The sequence below is a fragment of the Diaporthe citri genome, assembly GCF_014595645.1.
Source record: "Diaporthe citri strain NFHF-8-4 chromosome Unknown scaffold_3, whole genome shotgun sequence".
In the NCBI taxonomy this organism is placed as follows: Eukaryota; Fungi; Ascomycota; class Sordariomycetes; order Diaporthales; family Diaporthaceae; genus Diaporthe; species Diaporthe citri.
The window spans coordinates 1805873-1826619 of record NW_025064848.1 but is presented as its reverse complement, the minus strand read 5'-3'; the positions used below and the strand labels follow the sequence as shown (position 1 = coordinate 1826619).

General features: G+C 54.0%; 9 protein-coding genes across 9 annotated transcripts; 5 read left to right on the top strand and 4 right to left on the bottom strand.

Annotated features, from left to right (window-relative positions):
- Positions 1-3715: 3715 nt before the first annotated feature.
- INS49_008124 (uncharacterized protein) lies at positions 3716-4068 on the top strand (the record flags this gene model as incomplete). The annotated part of the gene is made up of 2 exons (XM_043168869.1): positions 3716-3947; positions 4028-4068. 2 exons carry the CDS (start codon positions 3716-3718, stop codon positions 4066-4068), a joined length of 273 nt encoding a protein of 90 aa, XP_043026549.1.
- Positions 4069-4805: 737 nt separating this feature from the next.
- INS49_008123 (uncharacterized protein) lies at positions 4806-6943 on the bottom strand (the record flags this gene model as incomplete). Its single annotated transcript, XM_043168868.1, has 5 exons — positions 4806-4851; positions 5201-5695; positions 5985-6094; positions 6425-6515; positions 6603-6943. The coding sequence occupies 5 exons, from the start codon at positions 6941-6943 to the stop codon at positions 4806-4808; spliced, it is 1083 nt and encodes a 360-aa protein (XP_043026548.1).
- Positions 6944-7533: 590 nt separating this feature from the next.
- Positions 7534-9195, top strand: INS49_008122 (uncharacterized protein; the record flags this gene model as incomplete). Its single annotated transcript, XM_043168867.1, has 3 exons — positions 7534-7579; positions 7661-8108; positions 8205-9195. 3 exons carry the CDS (start codon positions 7534-7536, stop codon positions 9193-9195), a joined length of 1485 nt encoding a protein of 494 aa, XP_043026547.1.
- Positions 9196-9527: 332 nt separating this feature from the next.
- Positions 9528-10661, top strand: INS49_008121 (uncharacterized protein; the record flags this gene model as incomplete). The annotated part of the gene is made up of 4 exons (XM_043168866.1): positions 9528-9804; positions 9862-9998; positions 10095-10464; positions 10555-10661. 4 exons carry the CDS (start codon positions 9528-9530, stop codon positions 10659-10661), a joined length of 891 nt encoding a protein of 296 aa, XP_043026546.1.
- Positions 10662-11570: 909 nt separating this feature from the next.
- INS49_008120 (uncharacterized protein) lies at positions 11571-12780 on the top strand (the record flags this gene model as incomplete). Its single annotated transcript, XM_043168865.1, has 3 exons — positions 11571-11835; positions 11932-12381; positions 12476-12780. The coding sequence occupies 3 exons, from the start codon at positions 11571-11573 to the stop codon at positions 12778-12780; spliced, it is 1020 nt and encodes a 339-aa protein (XP_043026545.1).
- A 126-nt stretch (positions 12781-12906) lies between these two features.
- INS49_008119 (uncharacterized protein) lies at positions 12907-14378 on the bottom strand (the record flags this gene model as incomplete). The annotated part of the gene is made up of 4 exons (XM_043168864.1): positions 12907-13222; positions 13288-13457; positions 13528-13964; positions 14045-14378. The coding sequence occupies 4 exons, from the start codon at positions 14376-14378 to the stop codon at positions 12907-12909; spliced, it is 1257 nt and encodes a 418-aa protein (XP_043026544.1).
- Positions 14379-14773: 395 nt separating this feature from the next.
- Positions 14774-16387, bottom strand: INS49_008118 (uncharacterized protein; the record flags this gene model as incomplete). The annotated part of the gene is made up of 3 exons (XM_043168863.1): positions 14774-15259; positions 15380-16043; positions 16110-16387. The coding sequence occupies 3 exons, from the start codon at positions 16385-16387 to the stop codon at positions 14774-14776; spliced, it is 1428 nt and encodes a 475-aa protein (XP_043026543.1).
- Positions 16388-16705: 318 nt separating this feature from the next.
- INS49_008117 (uncharacterized protein) lies at positions 16706-17492 on the top strand (the record flags this gene model as incomplete). The annotated part of the gene is made up of 2 exons (XM_043168862.1): positions 16706-17393; positions 17446-17492. The coding sequence occupies 2 exons, from the start codon at positions 16706-16708 to the stop codon at positions 17490-17492; spliced, it is 735 nt and encodes a 244-aa protein (XP_043026542.1).
- Positions 17493-17572: 80 nt separating this feature from the next.
- Positions 17573-20202, bottom strand: INS49_008116 (uncharacterized protein; the record flags this gene model as incomplete). The annotated part of the gene is made up of 3 exons (XM_043168861.1): positions 17573-18580; positions 18679-18930; positions 19012-20202. The coding sequence occupies 3 exons, from the start codon at positions 20200-20202 to the stop codon at positions 17573-17575; spliced, it is 2451 nt and encodes an 816-aa protein (XP_043026541.1).
- Positions 20203-20747: the final 545 nt, after the last annotated feature.

The following is a 20747-nucleotide window of genomic DNA, read 5'->3' as shown; positions in this document are numbered from 1 at the left end:
GTTTTGCACACGGTCGGAGTGCGGAAATGCTCAGTCGGCTGCTCTGCCATGCAATCAATAGTCTACACGAGACGAGACCACGACCACGACCACGCGTATGAGCATGCTCACAATCACCTATGCAGATGTGCAGAGTTCTGTCTCGTAGTTACTAAACTTCGCCATCTTTTGATGTTCTCCCTACGTCCCCTCCCCCCAGCCCCTAACAGGATAACTAGCAACTCACCCATTTGCGATGGCATCATCTCGGGTGGCAGTGAGGGCCGCTCGACTGATCTGCGCACGCGCGAAAAGCTGACTGCATGATACATCAAGTTTGTACCTCCTTGATGAGCAACACGGCGGGACCTTAAAACGGTCCGTGCGCAGTCAACTGCCCACCCCTGCCCTCAGCCGTGCGGTGGATCAACCATCAATAATCTTGTCTGGGGCAGCACTTGAGCTGGGGTATGCAACGCTCCACTTAAGGTTGGTGGTCCTTTTGTACGATTCCACAATTCCACATTTCATCTACTTCGCGAATCCGACGGCTGCCCTCAGTCCTTGCCAGTCCTCAACCGGTCTGGGCCAAGCCTGCGATCTTCCAAGCAGCGGTCTTGCCTCTCATCGGCAGAGGACTGTCAAGGTCGGTCGTTGATTGATGTGACACACAGTCGGCGTCGGCGTCGGCGTCAAACTGAGTGAGTCGCAACAGCCACGGCCCCCTACTCCTGACTGCTCAGCCAGGCCACTTCTGTGGCCTCATCAAGGTCTACCGCAGTGCTGGTCTGGTCATTACCCAATGGCAGCAGCGAGCGCAACTGCCGCTGCGTGTTGGTCAAACTCTTCGCACCTAGCCCACTGCACTCCTGCGGCTCAGCACTCCCACCAACACCCTGAGGACAAAGACCAAGTCAATTTGTCCGCAATACGGAGCTGGAGCCACATGCCAACCCCCGATACAACCCTGCAAAAGCCCGCAGAATCCTTCTGGGGCCTCCTCTGGCCTCACTCACTGGGCTTGACCGTGGCTCTCATGAGATAGTTGCATGAAGTGCGTTGCGGTGCATGAAATTCACTCGTGTCAAAAGGCCCGCCCTCGTTTGTCTTGGACGGACGCTTGTTGTTGCAATCGGATGGGTGACATGTTTCTGACCTCTGGCCTACAGGACAAGCTTGTCTGTGGCCAGGCCTCACCTGCTCCACCGGTAGGGCTGCTTCACACACACCCACCGGGTTTTGGGAAGCCAGAGGACGAGCAGCTTGTTTGGAGAACAAGCTTACCCGACTCCCAGCCGGGCCTCGTCATCTGCGTTCCAACCAGCTTGCCAAGTCGGGGTCAGGCCGACTTCTCCGCAATCTCCTACCACCTACGAAAACACCCGGGCCATCCCTTCCATCCCACCCTCTCCAAGATTGACAAACGCCTACGTCCTAGCTTGTAGTACTGCATGGCATGGCAAGTGGTTCCTGAGGACACCATGCAGCTGTTCTTTCCCTATCAGCCCTACGAGACGTTGTGGCAACCTGCATCCACTAGAGCAACCCCTACCCCACCCATGAACTGGCCCCCTGGGCCACTCAGCGTCCAGAGAATCGGGCAGCCTATGAAGACGACGAGTCTCGCGTGCGTGTTTTTCCACGACCAAGATGCTGCCTCTGCAGAATCTTGACTCGCCGGGCCACAGGCTGCGACATTTCTGTACCGGCGAGAACGCTGCACGTATTCAACTCGTCATGGCTTGCATCACTGGCAAACTTGACACGGCACAGATGGTCGAACTGGCGGCCTTGGCCCAGTGGGCTGGTCGTCCAGGTGCGCGTCGTTAAATCAGGTACCAGTATTTTGAGTCGATCCGACTGGCCCTCGTCTCAGGTGTGCCCCCTCCAGGTTCCAGTATTGCATTCCCAACTCGCTGCAGTGCGACTGCGAGTGCGGTCTCAGGTGCACCAAACAACCCCCATCATCGGGTCATGAGTGGCTTGTCAGACCTGCATGGCCCAGGCAGTCCAATAGACAATCTCATGGTGCGTGCGGTACGGGCAAGTCGTCTCGACTTGTCTTTCTCCTTTCCCGCACCGCATGTTCCCTGTACAGTTGCATTCACGGGTAAATTTCGAGGTTCGTCACGTTTTTCAGTGTACACAGTGCGGAATTGTTTGATTGTCACATAGCTGGGAGTTTTGTTTGAAAGAAAAATGATAAATATACTTACCTTGCATTGATTTAAAACAGAAAAAGAAGGAGGGGAAATACAAGAAAATTAAAAGAGAAGAGGGAAAAAGAAACGAAAGGAAAGGAGCCATCCATGTTTTTTTCTTCTTTCGTTTTACAGTTCCTTCCTACCAAAAGAAAGAGTAGATAGAAAATACTTCGTGTTGCCTCACTTAAGGTGGACACGTGAGAAGAAACCTTAACGCCCCAAAGACTTACCTTACCGTTATCCTAACCTTCCTCGCCCTGTTCTTGCATACGTTCAACGATAAAACGGGAGGGATTGTGGGCACCTACCTTGTATAGTGCCACGGGGCTCGGCCATATTCGTCCGGCGAAACGGATCGAGGGTCACTGAAACCAGGCTCAACGGGGGAGACACTGCCGTCTCGGACGCGCATCGTTGTGACAGATGGCGGGATGTTGGGGTTCACCCTCGGACGGCCCCGGGGAGGCGGAGAGGGCAAAGGACGACCAGCGTCGAGGAAACGAGCCCTTTGGGGGGTGATGGGTACGGGCTGACGAAGACTCGGACCTCGCTGGGGCCGAGCGTTGAGAGCGTTGGACCTCTGCACGTGCTGGTTCGATCGAGTCGATGGCATGCGCGGTGGCTGTTGTGGTTGCGTGGGGGCCTGCCTGACCACTGCTGCCGGCGGGGGCTGAAGGGCAAAAGACGGCAGTGCCGAAAGTTCCCTGTTCAACCCCGGGTCGACGTAAGAGTCTCTGTTGCTAGGCTCGGAGGCGGCATTACGGCGAGTGGCCTCGCTCTCCCGCCTCTTGCGCTCCTGGTTCTGGCGGCATATGCGGCAGTAACCCTCACTTCTAAGGCGAGTAACAGCAAGGCAAGTCTTGGACTTGGACGAGGGAAAGCAAAAAAAACTGGTTCTCTTGTACTTACAGCTCGTCTTCTCCATGTGAGTGTGCTTACAGGAAGCATAAACAGTGATAGTGGAACACATGGTGATCGATTGACTTCCCTTGCCTTTTCCTTTGCTAGGATTGGTGAATATGGTGGAAACAAAAGTTGCAGTGGAAATGTTCCTCTCTTAAGTATTCGTCAAATATACTTTGTTCCCCACCGGTAACAAGGTGTTATCGTCTCAACCGCAGCGAGGACCTTGTGAGAGACGATGCCATTGTGTGTACCCTCTTTGTACTGGTCTGCCCTCCGTCAGGAATCCAATGGAGACCTTTTGTTAAGCTGATTTATGTGCCCTATACTCAATGACAATAGGAAGGGAAACAATTCGCACAACCTACAGGTCGATGGCACCAGCCACCCGCCGAAGAAGGCTATTGTCCTGAGGGCGGGTCACAGTTTTTGTCCCATTCACTACCAACAAAGACGTCCAGATGACCCGGGAGTTGTCTTTCAGCTTGAGATATTGAAAATCCCCAGCGCTCCCAGTTGCACATGAATGAATAGACACTGGAGGTTCGGCAGTTTTTCTTGGGCACGCCACTCGTCTACACGCGAACCACAGGCCATCAACAGTCTTGGACCATCCGAGCCCACACGACATGCATTTCCCTTTTTGCACCGGGAAGAGACGGGAAAAGGGCCGCCGCGAGGCCAAGGTCACCTCAAAGTCCCCGATGCCCTGGACCCCCAGTTCCCATGGTCAATTGGAGAGTGAGCGGCTCATCGCCGGCGATGTCACCGCGTTCTCTGACCTTAGCACCCTCATCACGCGAGCCGGGGTCACTTCTGCCCGCGTCCCGCACCTCAACTCCAACGGAGTGGTGGCTACGAGTGAGCTGCTCCAAGGCCACACTGAAGAAGGTATCAGTCATCTAGCTGAGGATCAAGCTGCTGCTCAGCGTCGGTCACAGGCGGCAAGGCCTTGGACCTTCGGATCCCTCTTCTTCTCTAACGCGTCACTCATAGGTGAGGATTTTCAGCAAAGCCTCATGGGTCTTTGCGGCCAGGGCAGCAGGGCATCTGTCCACATTGAGAACAAGGCACCACGTAGTGCCACCTGCCCTGGTCACTGGCAGCTGGTCTTCTGCCCGAACCAAGACTGTAATGCCCTGCACCCCCACGCGGGAGCCCCTCAGAGCCGCCCAGTTACTGCAGAGGACGTCGAGAGGCTATCTGATCGGCCCGTGCCTGTACCATTCCAATCTGGACAAAGGGTAAGTCTCACCTCAAGTCTCGAAGAAGAGCTAGATGCCCAGGAGGCAGAGGAGGAAGGTGAGGAATTCCCTTTTGATATCCACCTTCGGGACGAGGGTGAGTATGAGCGAGCGCTCTGTGAGATAACAGCCATTGCCGCGCGACCTGGGAGCCCAAAACTGATCTCTCTAAGTCGCAAGCATGAAGTGGGAGATGCTAAGGCTGTGAGTGTGGCTATGGGTCTGAAGGGCCAGCCGACAGACGAGCCAAGGTGGTCAACTCAGGCTCAGACGGGTTGCCCTGAGGCGTGCGCAGAGGCTCCAAAGAAACAAGGGTCGCCAAAATCTTCCCGTCTTTCTTTGACTGGTCCGCCGTCCGGTCCGCCCTCCATTCCTCTCCCTCCCAACCCTCCTTCATCCGTCGTTTCTTTGCCCTTGCGATCTAGTGAGTAAGTTGTTTTGGTTAGGGGGGAGGTAGACAATCTCTAGATTAATACTAGTCATATCCGAAGTCGTTCCTGAAGATCAGGAGGCGGCTCTGCCTATCTAACATTTACCATTGTTATGTAAACGCAGCTGAGGTGTAAATGAATTTACTAGATGGTATGGATTATCTCAACCGGACTTTCCTTGCTGCATATGAGGCCCTTTGTAATTTAAAGTTACACCATAACAAGACCCTAATCTTGGCCTTCACAGCAGGTTGACATTGAAATCGAGCCACGGTCCTTTTCGCAAGGTACATCAATGGCCGGGTTCTGAGTGAAAAAAGTCGGATGGAGTGAGGTGGACCTGTAGCATCTCCACCGGCCTAAAAAGAGGGAGCCGCGTCAGATTCCATGCATGTATACGTGCTCAAGGATGCAAGATCATAAGACGCGCAAGACTCACATCACAGGCCAATCCTCCACGCGAGGATTATGCGTCAGACCAGTGGAGCTCCGAATCTTAGACTGCCGAACTTCATAGAAGTTGCCCTTTGGGTTTGTCTGTGCATCGAGACCAACCGGGAATGACTCCTCCTGCACGAGGGTGTTGTTTTGGCCGTCGATGGCCGGATCGATCCTCAGACAGAAAATGTGTTGGTGGTTTTGTGCAAGGGCGCCAGGGTTCACCACTTTCCCCCAGCTAGCACTTTTGCCCGGGTTGATATTGACAACGGACACAATTCCTGTAGCGCGGACCTCTGCAGTAATACCGGCGGCTTGGTCGAACTTGAAGCTGAAAATGTACTCATAGTTTGCGAGAGTAATGGCAAATTGAATGACAAGCTCGCGGCGGCGCGTAACAACGGCACGGTTTGTCCGCCAGTTCGTGTGCTTCCAGCCTATACCGTTGTCCTGTTCGTGCAGACAGATTACGTGCTTCGAATCCTGGGCGGTGCCGCTGGAATCAATGAGAACACCATCGAAGTACTTGAGCTTGTATCAGCGTGGTCCTGTGTACTTTAGCAAAAGAGGCTGCTTGTTGGTTTATGATACCTTGATGAGCCCGAGACAGTCACATCCTAGCTCCAGATTATTCACAGTATGGCCCAGCCCACCATCTCCGAAGTCGAATGCTTGCTTCCTGTGAAATGGGGGTCTTGGATCGGCGTATGGCACTGTCTGCCTTGGTCATTCAGTAAATATGCACTTTTGCCGGAATTCTGTGCAGGACACTTCGTCCCTGGTACCTGATGTCGTGGATCACGGCACCCTCTCTGGAATTAAATGTGACACGCATCCGCCACTTCTGCCACTCGACAAGCTTCTCGTCCGAGACCGTGAAGCTGGGTCCGTTCGGCTGCAGTACAGACAGCGGCTTCAAGTTTGTTCTCGTACCGCCTGGCAATAATTCGGGAACGTACTCGCTCGACTGACAATGCTCAATCACTTCGGGGAGATGTGTCCTGCCCTCCAACTTGTCTCCGTTCCCACCCGTTGCCAGCTCATCCACTCGTACAATTTCTCTTGTGTCAGCGTCCATCACTGGGATTAATGGTAGTGGGTATGCGTAGAAATTAGAGTCGGGGTTCCGGCTCCTAGTGTCTCGGGCAAAGATGAGGCCTTGGAACAGACGTCAATCTTCATCTTCTACCTCCGGCGCGCCGTAAGGCCACGGCTCTATAATTACCTCAAAACCATCGGGTACTTTCAGGGGTTTCAGCTTATCCTTCCACAGCTGTGACCTAGCACACGCATCCGCAACACACTGAAGTTCCTCACTACGAGGTGGATCAGCATCTTGTTAGTTTTGAATCCAGGCGCAACAATCGTGTGGGTGTCGATGGCCTCGCATAGGAACGACTCACATTTTCAATGCGGCGCGCTTCTCTTTGGCAATGACCTCGTGCCGTACTCGTTGCTTCCGCCTCAAATCGACAACGGACTCCTGGTACTGCGGGGCTTTGCTCCCCTTAGAGATCACGTCATGCTGAACCTTCTCTAGACGCTGCGGTCGCGGCGTATCTGGGCGGAGCCTGCCGGAGTGCTCGAGCTCAAGAAATGGCACAACCTCACTTTTCGGAGGCTCAAGTAAAAGAATCTGCCTGAAGTACAGGACCTCTTCTGGGTGATAGCTCAGCGCGACGTCGCGGGCGAGATTCGTCTCGTCAATGGACAAAGCTGAGAGCGGGTGAGGATTGTAGGCCATGGCTGCAGAAGGCAAAATTGGCTCTAGAGGCTGAAAAGTTAGATGATCATTGAATGCAGTCTGTAGTACTGGCCAAAAAAAGGCACGGAGCGATCAAAGACAAAAGCAAAAACAAATTCTACACCGAAGGATGATGCTTGTACACACGGCCTGGAGCCAAGAGAGTTTTGTACAGCACCAGTAACTGATTTGAACGGCTTCCACGTGAAAAGCAATTTGCTCCGCTGCACGATGGTCATACACGTATTAAGACCGATTTTTGAGTTAGCCGATGGCGGAAATGCAACTCCATGAGCCGGTCGGTTCGGTTCCGATTTTGATGACCTCCAGTAATTATGAAGCCTCTTGAGGCAACTAGAGTTGGAGACGTGAGCTCGCAGATACTCTTTCGGAACTTCAGCCAAGCTCCATCCCGCCTGTTCCGGGTCACAACAGTCAATGTCCTCACTGGCACAGTACAAGGACGATCGTGGCCCAAGGCAAAATTTGTTGCATCACCCTGTCGAGGCCCCTATGCATGGTGGAAGGCAAATGTTCCTGGATGATCAACCCCACCCACCACCTCTTTTGTTTCTGTTTTTGCTGAGACAATGGGGACTGTCAGCCTAGTTGGCGTCGAGGGACGACTCATTGACGGTATGCCCCCTTAGCGACCTGTCAAGACAAACGGACGCAGTGAAAGCTGAATTCGTCTGGGCTAACATGACAAAATCACAGTGCAGGCGGGCCTATTCATCAATGGTGATTTCGTCCCGGCTTTTCATGACGCCACTCTAGACGTCGAGAACCCAACCTCGGGCCAAATCTTAGCCACAGTATCGGCATGCCAGAGCGAAGATGTGGACAGAGCTGTCAAAGCCGCCAAAGAAGCCTACTCTTCCTGGAGAAGGGTAGCTCCTAGCAAGAGAGGGGCGTTGCTCAATAGGCTTGCTGATCTGGTTGAGAGGAACGCACCAGATCTCGCGTCATTGCAAACTCTGGAGTCGGGCCAGCTGTATCGTGAATCTCTGGGACTACATGTGACTCAGGCTGTTGAAACGCTTCGATACTATGCTGGTTGGGCAGACAAAATCGATGGATCTGGTCTCCATCTTGCTGGGGGGATGGCTTACACGAGGCGAGAGCCCATTGGCGTCTGTGCCGCCATTGTGCCATGGAACACTCTGTGAGTGCCGCTCCCACACCTCCATTGGCCATGGCCTACAAAACATCACTTGCAACACCAAAAGCACGCGGCTGACGTTTCGACATTCTCGGCCAGTATGATTGCGTTCTGGAAGCTCGCCCCTGCCATAGCGGCGGGCAACGTCCTGATCCTCAAGACACCCGAGACCACGCCCCTCTGGGGGCAAAAGCTGGCTGAGATAGTGAAGGAATCCGGCTTCCCGCCAGGCGTTATCAACATCTTATGCGGCTACGGTGACGTGGCAGGCCAGGCGCTATCCGAGCACATGGACGTCAAAAAGATAGCTTTCACGGGCAGCCCGCCAGTCGGGAGGCGAATCCTCGCCACCGCAGCCCGCACTAACCTAAAGAGAGTCTCCCTCGAATTGGGCGGCAAGAGCCCCAGCATCGTGTTTGCCGATGCCGACTGGGACAACGCCCTGTTCTGGACGACGCTGGGCATCACGGCTAGTAACGGTCAGGTGTGCGTGGCTGGCAGCAGGATCTACGTTGAGGATACCATCTACCATCGCTTCCTCGCGGAATTCTCCAGCCGCAGCCGGAATACCGTGGTGGGCGATCCCTTTTCTCCGGAGACCACAAAGGCAGCCGTTGCCAGCAAGGCGCAGCTGGACAAAATTGTGGCGTACGTGGAACAAGGCAAGCATTCAGGGGCCAGACTGCTACATGGCGGACAGCGGCTTGTAGGTGATGGGTATCTTGTGGAGAACACGGCGTTTGCAGACGTGGACCAAGGGGCAGAGATCATGAGGGAGGAGATTTTCGGGCCACTGGCGTGCATTACCAGCTTCAGGACAGAGGAGGAGGCCGTTGCCAAAGCGAATGATTCCGCCTACGGCCTCAGCGCAGCTGTCTTCACCAATGATCTGAACAAGGCTTTTAGGGTCAGCGAGGCGCTGGAGAGCGGCCAGGTCACTGTCAATTCTTGGGGCGACGTCAGTGCCAATGCCCCGTTTGGTGGCACAAAGGAGAGCGGTTTTGGGAGAGACATGGGCAAGGATGCGCTGGATGATTGGACTACTTGTAAGACCGTCAAGTGGCACATTGCGCCAGCTAGCACTCAATGAAAAAGAGGTTCTGGCGTGAATTTGCCTAATTCTTTCCTACCGTTCGATCTAGAAAAAAGCTTTCTCGTCACCCAGTTGACCAAGACTCGAACAATCTATCATATTCACACAGAATCAGTGCTACAAGAACATATTGTTTTGCAATGAGCATATCCTATCTTGCTCCGAGCACCGGAATGCCCTGGTGGGAATGCATCCTATCTGCTTCCGATCCGGATTTAATTTCTCAACGACTGTGATTCAGCGTAAAAGCATAAGCTATTTCTCTCCCGGTATTGCGAAGTTGTTTGAGGATGATGCTCGTTGCTCAGCCATATCACGCAGAAGAGACAATGAATGTTGCCTGGGAACGTCTCATTCGCTTCGTCAGCACGGATGACCTCGTCCTGCTTGGAGAACCTATCCTGCCTCGCCCCGATTTTGATCTGGGAAACACTGGTGCAGACACTCGCTTGAAAGCCAGAGTGATCCGAGGAGACGATATCTACGACACCACCGGCTCGACTTACGTGACGGACGAAGTCGTCAGCGTGAAAAAGCTGCTCGGCCCCCTGCACTCTTGCGATGTGCCGATAATACGGTGTGTCGGGCTGAACTACGCAACTCATAGTTCGTCACCTATCATGAGCCTTGGTGACGAGATCCGACTTGCTAATAACAACACAGTTCGCGAGGCAGGGAGGCAGGTGCCACCGTTCCCGTCAATCTTCTTCAAGCCATCAACTTCGGTTATCGGTCACGATGAGAATGTGATAGTTCCAAAGATTGCCCAAGACGACCAGGCAGATTACGAGGGAGAGCTAGTGAGTTTGAAGGGGAGCTGGAGAGGGCCACAAAACCTCCCAAGGCGATGTTGCGTTTTACTCACGCTCTACTCTTCGTTGCTAACAAGATCCCAGTGTGTCATCATCGGGAGGGACGCCAAGGACGTCTCCCAGGAGGAAGCCCTGCAGTACGTGGCCGGCTACACCGTCGGCAACGACATCTCATCCCGGAAGCTGCAGCGAGACCCGGCCCTCGCCGGCTCCGTGCCGCAATGGGGCTTCTCCAAGGGCTTCGACACCTTTGCGCCGTTGGGCCCTGCTCTGGTTTCCACCAGGCTGATCGCCGACCCGGCGACTCTGCATCTGCAGACGAGGATCAACGGTCACTTGCGCCAGGATGCAGGGATAGATGACCTCGTGTTCGACGTGAGGTGCCTGATAGCCAGGCTATCCACGGGCACAACGCTGCAGAAGGGCAGCGTGATCATGACTGGCACCCCAGGGGGTGAGTAAAGCTAGATCCTTTCGAAGCCCCAGTTTGCCTGTCGTAGATCTGTGGAAATGAAGGAGCTAACACTATGTTACACGCTGGCAGGCGTCGGTGCGGGAATTAAGCCGCCGGAATTTCTCAGGCCGGACACAGTGATGGAAGTGACTATATCTGGGATAGGAACGTTGCGAAACGGGGTCGAATTTGCATGAACTGAGCACAGTAACGATAGCCGAGAAGGTGAGGGGGGGGGGGTGGACGTATGTGAGGTCGCGTATACAATGTTTCTACGAAAAAATGGCTGAATGGATATGCTCACGTATGTCTTTGTTTTCGTTGTTGTGACATGGTAGTTCCGTGGGCATGTATATTTTGTTCCGAACCGCCTCGGTCGATCCGAAGCAACTATTACAATCAGTTCCTACCGTTCCGAAAGACACCACGGCTGACTTTGGCTCGGCAGCTGCAATTGGATGAGGATTAAAGTGCTGCCCCTATTGCAGTGCTGCACATAAGATTCCGCTATCGTATTCATCACAAGTCAAATCTATACTTACGTATAGAAATCCAACGAATGGAATAAATTATTGGGAGATATAGTGGAGGGGTTTTCGGGAGATAGGGAGGGAGCGTTTTCTTTATCCCCGCCAAGGTTCGCGGTCCATACACTCACCGGAAGGCCTCGTGCTTCCGTTGGGCTTATAATGCAAAACCATGTACCACCGGCTGCGCAGAATTGCAAGGTAACTTAAGGTACCAGGGCTTGGCCTCCCATGCGGCGAGAACAGCACCCAGTACTTTACGGACACGCTTCAGGGCACACTCTGAAGACTCAGACCTCAAGGCGTTGGTCACGTCAACAGTGGGACTTAGTAGACCACTTAATAAAGGCACGGTAGTCCATAATGCAAAATCTTACGTCGGAACGAAAAGATGCGAGTATGACTATGTCAAAAAAGCGGCCACAGGGCCTCTGAATGCATTACAACATCTGTCAATAAAAATACCAAGTGAACCCAACTTCTTGTCTGGAACGAGGACGGGACGGTGCCATATCTTGTTAACCTGAAGCTTTGAATTATCAAAACGGCTGAACGATACTGCAAGACAATAATACAACCATGCCCCAGACTACCTTCCCCAAGAACCCAACTTCTAGGCTGGATGATACAACTCTGGAGCAGCTGCTGGAGGCGCTCAAGGGCCTTGACGTCTCCCCATTGTGGGCTCAGATGCAGCGTCTGAATCCTCCCGCCCCGAACCCAACCACCGTGCCATTTGTGTGGGACTTCGAGAAAGTCCGGCCATACCTTGTGAAAGCCGGCGAACTGGTCGCGGAGGATCAAGCTGAGCGCCGTGTGTTGATGCTTGTGAATCCTGCCAGAGGTAATTACTGCAGAGCTGCTTGAAGAATTTTTCTCCCCATTTTTGGCAAGGTCAAAAACCTGTTGAACACCCTGTGGCTGATTATCTGCCTCATAGATGCCCCCTTCACAACTGACACCCTCTACGCCGGACTTCAGCTGGTCAGACCGGGAGAGACAGCATCTGCACACCGCCACACAGCTTTCGCAGTACGATTCATCATCGAGGGTCGCGGCGGATTCACCGCAGTGCATGGCAAGCGGGTGCCGATGCGGCCTCGAGACGTGGTCGTGACGCCCACCTGGAATTTCCACGACCACGGCAAGAAAGGGTCCGGCGAAGAAGGCGGGGACGATGGCCCTGTCATATGGTTGGATGGGCTAGACCTTCCCAACTTCATGCACTTTCCTGTCCATTTCGTAGAGCACTACACCGAGAAGAGATATCCGGCAACCGAAGTGGCGGATTCTCCCGTGGTGTTCCCGTGGGAGAAAATGCAGGCCAGGCTTGATGCAGCTGGAGGAGCCTGGGCTTCGGTGCCATACCTGAAAGAGGATGGCAGAGAGAGTGAGTATTTCAAACGCAGTGTTCTTCGGAGCCGCCACAAAAATCAGAGTAATTTGACTCAAAGAACGGTTGATGCTGACTTGAAGACAAACAGTTGGCCGCGTGATTGGGGCGTCATGCGAGAAGCTCGACGCCGGGGCCTCGTCTCCTGCAATCCGTGAGACAGCGTCTTCGGTCTATCACATCATCGAGGGCACTGGGAGAACTACAATCAACGGACAGACATATGAGTGGAAGCAGGGGAGCACTTTCTGCATCCCGGCTTGGCAAGAGTACCAGCACTCAGCCAACGAAGAAGGCAGAGTCTACCTCTACCGTTTCGATGACAAGCCTATGCTAAAGGCTTTGGGATTCTATCGTGTCGCTGGCGTCGATGTAGAAAGCCTAGTCTCAGATTAAACATCGAGTTCATGTGACGGCACCGCTCTACATGACTGCACTGTATTCCAAATGGCGTGCTCGAACCATCCATTCGAAAAAGAGGCATTTGGAATAAGATTTAAACATCAGCTGTGGCCAGCATTCTCAAGACTCTTGTACTTCTAACAAACTAAACTCAATCATCTTGTTCGACTCGCAAAAGTCCTTGTTACGTAGCTTCTGCGCAGCCTGCACCCCAGCAGCTGGCACCTGGAACAAGAACCTCATCCCAGAAGCGGGCGGCTGTTCACTGCGGATTGGAATACTGAACGGAAGGCTAGGAGGTAAGAGGCCAAGCTGGGTCAGAACAGTCGCCTGATCCCAAGAGATATGCTCGTGGTACAGGCGGTCTCCTCGGATGTTGACTACCGCTGTAAAAGGAATCTCTAGTTTGCGTCCCGTCGGGGGGATCCCGGGCAGCCTGGAACATGGCTGTTTGTCAGTCTGTGTCATTGATGGCATTTCATTGGAGGGTTCTCCGCTCACAGCCAGTCGATGCGTGAGTTGTGGGTGCACTTGAATATGAACTCGTCAATGACCCGATCGATGCCGACTGAGCGGCTTATGATCTCGGTCTCGGTATCCGCTGGATTCTGAAAGATGAAATGGTCTCGATAGAACGCCGTAAGTTGTTCGCGGCCAATACCGCCGGTGAGCTAAGCACTGTAAGTTCCCGTAAACATTTCCTGGCATTTTGCCGATCAATAGCAGCAGCGATAAGCTTACTGTAGGGATGTGGTTCACGTAGGGCTCCTGGACCATTGTGGCCATGGTGCATTCCACGGAGCGGTTGTCGAACTCGTAATAGGTGTGCTCGTCCCAAATGGCCTCCAGGTCGAAGTATGGACCGCCCATGAGGTTCTTGAAGAACGTCAGATTGCGCGTATGCGATAAGGACTCTGAGTTGTATGCAAACTCTGGCTGAAACGGTGTAGCAAAAAGGAATGAGCCTGCCGTCGGATATTCATAGGCTGTCAACCATTTTTTACTGCGTGCCAGAGGTGTGACTGCTGTTCCTGCGAGATGATGCATCTGAGAGACTGTAGCTGCCTTCAGCGGCTCGGATCCACGCCCAGCGGCATCGGCGAAGATAGCGGCGCCGGCGATCTGTGGATATGATGCCAGGTCGGAGGCGACACGGTTCCAAAGCTCAGGGCTGTAGCCTGTGGTATTGACAGGTCAGCGCCCACAAACGCCCCAGGAATCAGCCCAAGCTTGAATTGGGTCAATCTCATCTCCGTACAGATAATTCCAACAGAATGCTTCGGTACCGTGGTGTGGCACCCTTCCAGCCCTGCGAGTGCTAACTTGAGTGCACTAGGCTCGTGCTCCAATGCGAGCTGGGTGATCTCGACGACAGTGTAGCTCTCTTCTGCCCACTTCATCGAGGGAGACGGTATACCGCGTTCGATCCTAGTGGTGGATGCATCGTCGATCAATCCACTTTCTTGAACGAGGACCACGAGACCCGGGCCCTGGCCACGCCGAGAGAGAGGCTCCAGAAGTGTGATGTGGGAAGCGATCTTCTTGAGCGTGGTCCGGGGGGCGACCGGGGTAGATCCGTACTTGCTCTCCATGATTGTGAAAGGTTGTTAAATGCAGCACTCTACTGATGATTCAAACCTGTAGACTGCAGTGGCAGCTTCCATTCTAGCAAGCCATGCAAAGCCTATTGCGATTGTTTATCTATCCTGCCGTTCTGTGGAGTTGTCCGGAACCGGTTCCGAGGCCACTTCGGCCAACGAACTGCGTCCTCGCCGGTATCTCTGGTTTCAAAATGAAGGTATGAACATCAGTGGAACAAGAATCGCTTTGCAGAAGACTTTGGCCTGAAAGTCATGAAGACTATATCTAAGTTGCACAGCTTATGTGGTACCACAGGCGCTTCATGTGTGCTGTATTTGGTCATTAGGGGACTCTCATGAACAGAAGACTGCATGCTCTCAATATTGCTAGTGCTAGTATCATTTTCCTAATCCTTGCCGAAGCCCATGGCATGCCAGTTGGACCTCACTCTGTCCTTGACGTCCTCCGGATAAGAGTTCTCAAAGTCTACCCGCTGGAAAGATCCCTTCCCCTTATACTCCATGGGCAGGAGACAGTCCGAAACCATTTTGCCTCCCCTTTTCCGATCTCCTGACCCGTGCGACATGTAAGGCGTAAGTGGGAACCCCGGCACGTCCTCAAAAACATACTCGTCCTGCCCCGGTCGACAGCGCGTAACATATGCCCACATTACGTCCTGGAAGTCGTAGACATCTATGTCGTCGCCGACGACCAGCAATCTGTTGATTAGCATCGAGCTCTTGTCGTTGAAAATGACTCGACCCAGTCGCTCGCAAAAGACTTCGGACGTGGTGTTCAGCTCTGCGAGTCTCCGGGAGTCGACTTGCAGCGCACACCACGTTGCCATTGTTTCGAGTGGTGCAAATGCCTCCTTGATCGGCAGATCGTGACTCTGACAGAAAGTCAAGACCTCTGCAGCTGCTAGAGCCGCCGTAGTGTGCTAAACGATTTCAGGCGCGGTCAGCTTGAGACAACTTTTCGCAATGAGTCTGTGAGACCAGGCCTTGCTTACCGATTCATCCGTTATTCGTCCCGGCACTGAGACTGGCATTATGGCGTCGTTGCGGTATGTAATGGCATCCACTCTAAACAATGGCATGGTGCGGCGATCGGAGTCAAAGACATAGCCTAGATAATCGCCAAAAGGACCCTCATCTGCCGTCTCGACCAGGGACATGCTTCCTTCCAGGATGATTTCACTATTTGCAGGGACGAGAAGTTTGCTCATTTCGCATTTGACGACATCCAACGGCTTTCCTACCACTGCACCCACGTATTCGCCTTCAGAGATGCCCTCGGGAATCGGCATGGCAGCTGCGATGGTCGCAACGGGAGGAACACCAAGGGCGAGCGCCCATGGTATCTCCTGGCTGCCTTGCTTCTGCCACTTCTCCTTGATCATGTGGTTATGCTGGCCGGGGTTTACAAGGCACACGATGTGGCTTTTGTCGTGGACCATGCCTCTGAAAATCGACCAGTTGGTCCAGGATCCATCTGGCGACTGCAGGACGTGTATTCCGTACGTCTGGATATATCTGCCTCCGTCTTCCATGTGTAGTTGCGGCACGGGCAGCTTGTTGAGATCAATCTGATCGCCGAAGATCATGTTGTCCTTGCAGGGTCCACTTTCGAGCACATTTGGGGGCAGGGGCCTCGACACCTTGCCTTCTTGTGTTCTTCGGCACAAGTCTGACCATGTTGCGTCGGTTGGAAGACCCAGATTTCTGGCCAGCCTTCCGTACCTCGTGTTTTGATCTCTTCTCAGGCTTGCGGCATTGCCGAACATGCGCCACAGGCCGTTGTGAGCTCCCTTTACATTTGAGAACAGAGGTGCCTTGTCGTTGGTCTCGCTCACTCGCCTGACGATTGCGCCCACCTCAAGATGCGGATCAACCTCCCGGGTGATCTCGACAAGGTCATCATCTTGACGTAGAAGTTCGATGAAGGTGCGGAAGTCCAACTGTGCCATCACCTCGTCGACACGGCAGATGGAACTATCGTCGGTTTCCTTGGCAGACATGACTTGCTGTGCGAAGTGGTTCTCACTTTCAGGCTTGGACCATACATCGATCTCAAATGCTAATGCCGAGGTGGACAAGTCTTTCAGAAAGAGGTAAATGACCTTAAAGTGGCGAAGTGGCGCGTCACGTCGCCCTCTGTCCCGGAACTGAGGTTGAACATGTCGGAAGTTCCGAACGGAACTACCAGACTATGTGGTAGAAATTGCTCCACACCAGAATCCAAGAAAGACTACTTTGACTGGTTGATATCATCTGTCGGGCTGGTCGGCTTCACATGAGATTGCACATTTGATGTTGAGAAACATCTCACATCCGCAATGTTCCAGGCTTGCCGACCTAGCAGCAGCATCTCAGTTTTCAGAAAGACGGCCCTGCTGCACAAGCGGCCGCCGACTGGAAATAATCTGCCGGCACCTTTTTGGCAGAGGAAAAACAATTCAACGTCTTTCCACAACTCCGCTCCTCCGCGACGCATTGTCGTTGGAGTCACGGGGGCGACAGGGGCTGTGTACGCAGCCCGTGTACTCACCATATTGCGAGACCTCGGCATCGAGACACATCTCGTCATGAGCAAGTGGGCAACCGCGACGCTCAAGTACGAGACGACCACTTCCGCGTCTGACATTTGCAAGCTCGCCTCAGAAGTGCACAGCTTCAAGGACGTCGCGGCACCCATCGCCAGCGGTTCCTTTCTCCATGATGGCATGATCATCGTGCCGTGCAGCATGAAGACGCTCGGCTCCATCCGCGCCGGCATCTGCGATGACCTCGTCTCCAGGGCTGCGGATGTGTCGCTCAAGGAAGGTCGCAGGCTGATGCTGGTTGTGCGGGAGACGCCCCTGAGCCAGATCCACCTGAGCAACATGCTGTTCCTGCGGCAGGCCGGCGCAATTATCTTTCCCCCGGTACCGGCATTTTACAACAAGCCGCAGAGCCTGGAGGATATGGTTGATCAGAGCGCAGGGAGGATGCTGGACTGTAGGGGAATTAATACGGACGGGTTTCGTAGGTGGAGTGGGTTCGCCCAGACGGCTGATGATCATCGTGTTGACCGCAGAGAAGCTGGACAACGTCACCCAGCCATCGGGGCACAAGATAAAATAGCCCAAGGGTAGGAAAAGGTACCTGAATTTGAGGCCGAGTCATCCGGCCATAGTAGCTATTTTGAATACAGCGTCAATATGTCAGAGCCCGCCATCCGAGCAGAAAAAGTTCATGTCGTTTGCGGACCAATCGACCATAAAGGAATCAAAAAGCCCTGTACTGGTATTAACATAGGTCTCAGCCTCTGAAATGCCCGTCCCGTCCCCGGCGCCCTCGGTTCCTGGATGACCCGTAATATCTACAACAAGGCTGTCGCCCATGCCATACGCTGAAGCTGTGGGTTGCTGGTGCGGGGCATGGTTGGTGGTCGCCTTGGCTGCCGCACTTTCCAGTCTTGCTGCACCACCGATACTCACCGGCATGTGCTGGTGGGCAGCAGGTGTCCTGCTGGTCTTGTCGCCATCCAGGCAGCCTTCTTCGCGGGAAAGGACGCCCATCTTCGTGAGAGGCCCCTTCAACATGACTAGGCGATCGAACAGCTTGCGTGACACCCGGGACGAGTCGCTATACGCCGAAGCCAACGCGAAGGCTTTCCTAAAGTTCTTACCCACCGAGTCCCAGGATTCGGCTGGAAGAGAATCCCCAGAGCTCGATGATGCACCGCACTTTTGGTCGGCGAAGGCGATGATCAGGAAGAGGAGGGCACAGGCACTTCCCAGGAAGTGTTGCAAGAAGGGGTGTTGCTTGCGGTAGATGTCTGTGCTTCGGTCCAATGTGGACAGTATGTTGACTGTGTCGGATACGATATCCAGACCAGGCCCGATGCTTCTCTTGCTTGATTCTGTGTTGGGGGAGCTGGAAAGGAAGAAGGGACGGAGGAGAATGCCACGGACCGCATTGGCGCGCAGGTACAAAATTACAGTCCATGAGGGCATGTGTGGTGGAGGAGACGCCTGCCATGTTGATGGGTGGGTGAAGTTCTGCTTCTCCAGGGACCACTTTCTCCACTGTTCGATCTGGAAGTTTGTCACCTCAAAAGCATCATCGTCTTCGTAAGTTCCGCCGGTGGCCACGCGGCAGATAGGCTCGTTGAACTTCTGGCTCATGATGGTGAAGGTCATCATGGCTCTGAGATATGGACTCTTGACCTGCGATATGGAATCAAGGAGATCAGATGCGAAGTGGAAATGTGTCCAAGTGATCACAGCTGCATCTGGGAGAAGTAGCAGGTGTGAGAGAGACTTACCGAAGAGGCATCGGCATAATCAAAATCGGACAGCTGGAAGTTTGAAGGCAGGCCTGTGGCGGCGCTCCACTGGCGATCGAGGACTATCAGACTGGTGGAGATAATCTCGGCCTCTTCCTGCTGCTTCTCGGTCTCTAAATATCGTTGGTAAACGTCGCGGCTGTGCAGGCCAATTTCCATGGCCATACGTCCAGCCAGGCCACACATGCGCCATGCGAGCCGGGCCCTGTCGTTGAAGAAATGGTGGAGTCCCTTGTACAAATAAGTCACATGGTCAGCCGCACAATTCATTCTCCCCAAGTATAAGTCTCAAGAAGAGTACAAAACACTCACCACAAGCAACGTGAGGAGGACGTGCCGCAGACCTGTGACGGGCACTGCCAGCAAGATGTTTATGACGCCACGACAGTTCTTGTGGAGGTTCCTCGCGTCCTCCGCCTGGCATCCAGACTCCGCACAGAGCGCGATTGACAAAACCAGGTTGAGGATGAGAAGGCCGTCCTCATCTGACAGGGAGTCATCTCCGCCCTTGGCACCTGACGAGCCAGCTCCTGGCCAATTATACCACCCTTCGGTCTGCTCGGCGAGTCGATCGCAGTCCACAAAGGGATGCAACTCTCCGACGACTTCTTTGTACACACGGATAAGCCGTAGAGCCTCCCTCTTCGGGAGCAGGGTCTGAAATTGGAGAAGGCTGTGGCGCAGAGACCGTCTGACTGAAGGGTCCAGCGCCGCCCAGCCGTCTTCCTCAGGGCTGGTGAGGTGGGTGCCATCTTCACTATGCTGGCTTTCGTCGAGGCTAGGGCTCACATGCCAGCCAACTCCCGGAGCAGTCGAGTACTTGCCCTGGCCCATTCTCATTTGGGCCACATTGAGGCTATAGTCGGGGCTCGTCGGGCCACAGAACCCCTGCCCTGTGCAAGCTCCTCGGGCGATGGAGTCATGCTTTGTGGGCGACTCGCCGGGCCGTGAGACTGCAGCTGACGGTTCGTCGAAGGCAGCACGGATTGATGAGCTGTCTTCGGCGCCTGTGGGCTGTGGTTGGTCATGCTGGGGTAGCACGGGATTGGGTGCGTGCGCAGTCGTTGGCCCTCCTTGCGCGGCCAGGCTATTGAGCTGTCCCTGCAGGCCGGCCACCAGGTCACCCAGGTATTTCACAGTATTACACAGCGTCCTTGACACAAAGATGAAATTGTCAACAGATGAGCATCGCGGTGAGTGGGCGGGCTCAGGTGTCATCAGAACTAACTCGGGAGTCCACATGGGCTTGTCGATGGGTTGTGCGCCATCGGAGTCAGAGACAGACAGCGTGCGCTCATCCGAGGCCTCAGAGTAGGAGCACTCGGAAGAGCGGCTCAGGCAAAACTGGCAGGGTCGACGTCCGTCGCACCGGCCTTTGCGCCGGCGACACGAGTCGCAGGCCTTAGCGGCGTATGGGGCGCGTCTCTTCGCCGTGGGCTCGCTTGTGGGCTGGTTGGCGGACCGCTTGCCCGACCTCATCGACTGGCCTTGGTGCTCAACCATTTTGTGGCAAGGGGCATTCGGTCATTGACTTTGTGGGGAAACAGTCCGGAACGTCACTACCTGGGCCGTACCGAAACGTGGACTGGAAGCGAGCGGCCCGCAGAAATTCTGCTCAGGGACGCCCGGCCAAATGAAAAGGTAAAGAAGAGGGGGACCCGACGATAGACAATGGTAGAGGGAGGACCAGGCGAAACTCCCAGGTGGTCTCTTGACAATGGTGAGCTCCTTGCCTATTCTGTCATCGCCAGAAAAGGTGTCTTTATTAATACCTAGTTACCCAGTCTAGGTCACGTCCTAAAAGGCATCCATCCGCAGTGGATGGCCGTCTTGTCACTGTAGCATGCATAGCCTTTCCCCCTCACCGAACCAGATACGAACGGCCCAACGGCAGTTGACTTCATTGAAACCGTCCTATCTCTGATGCACTAAAAGGGGAAAACCAGAGAGATGCAGGCCAGGGCTTCGACCAATCGACGCAGTGCCAAGGACTTGTTGGACGTGCCGATCTTTCATTACGCGTACAAGTGCTTTTCTTCCTTATTGAA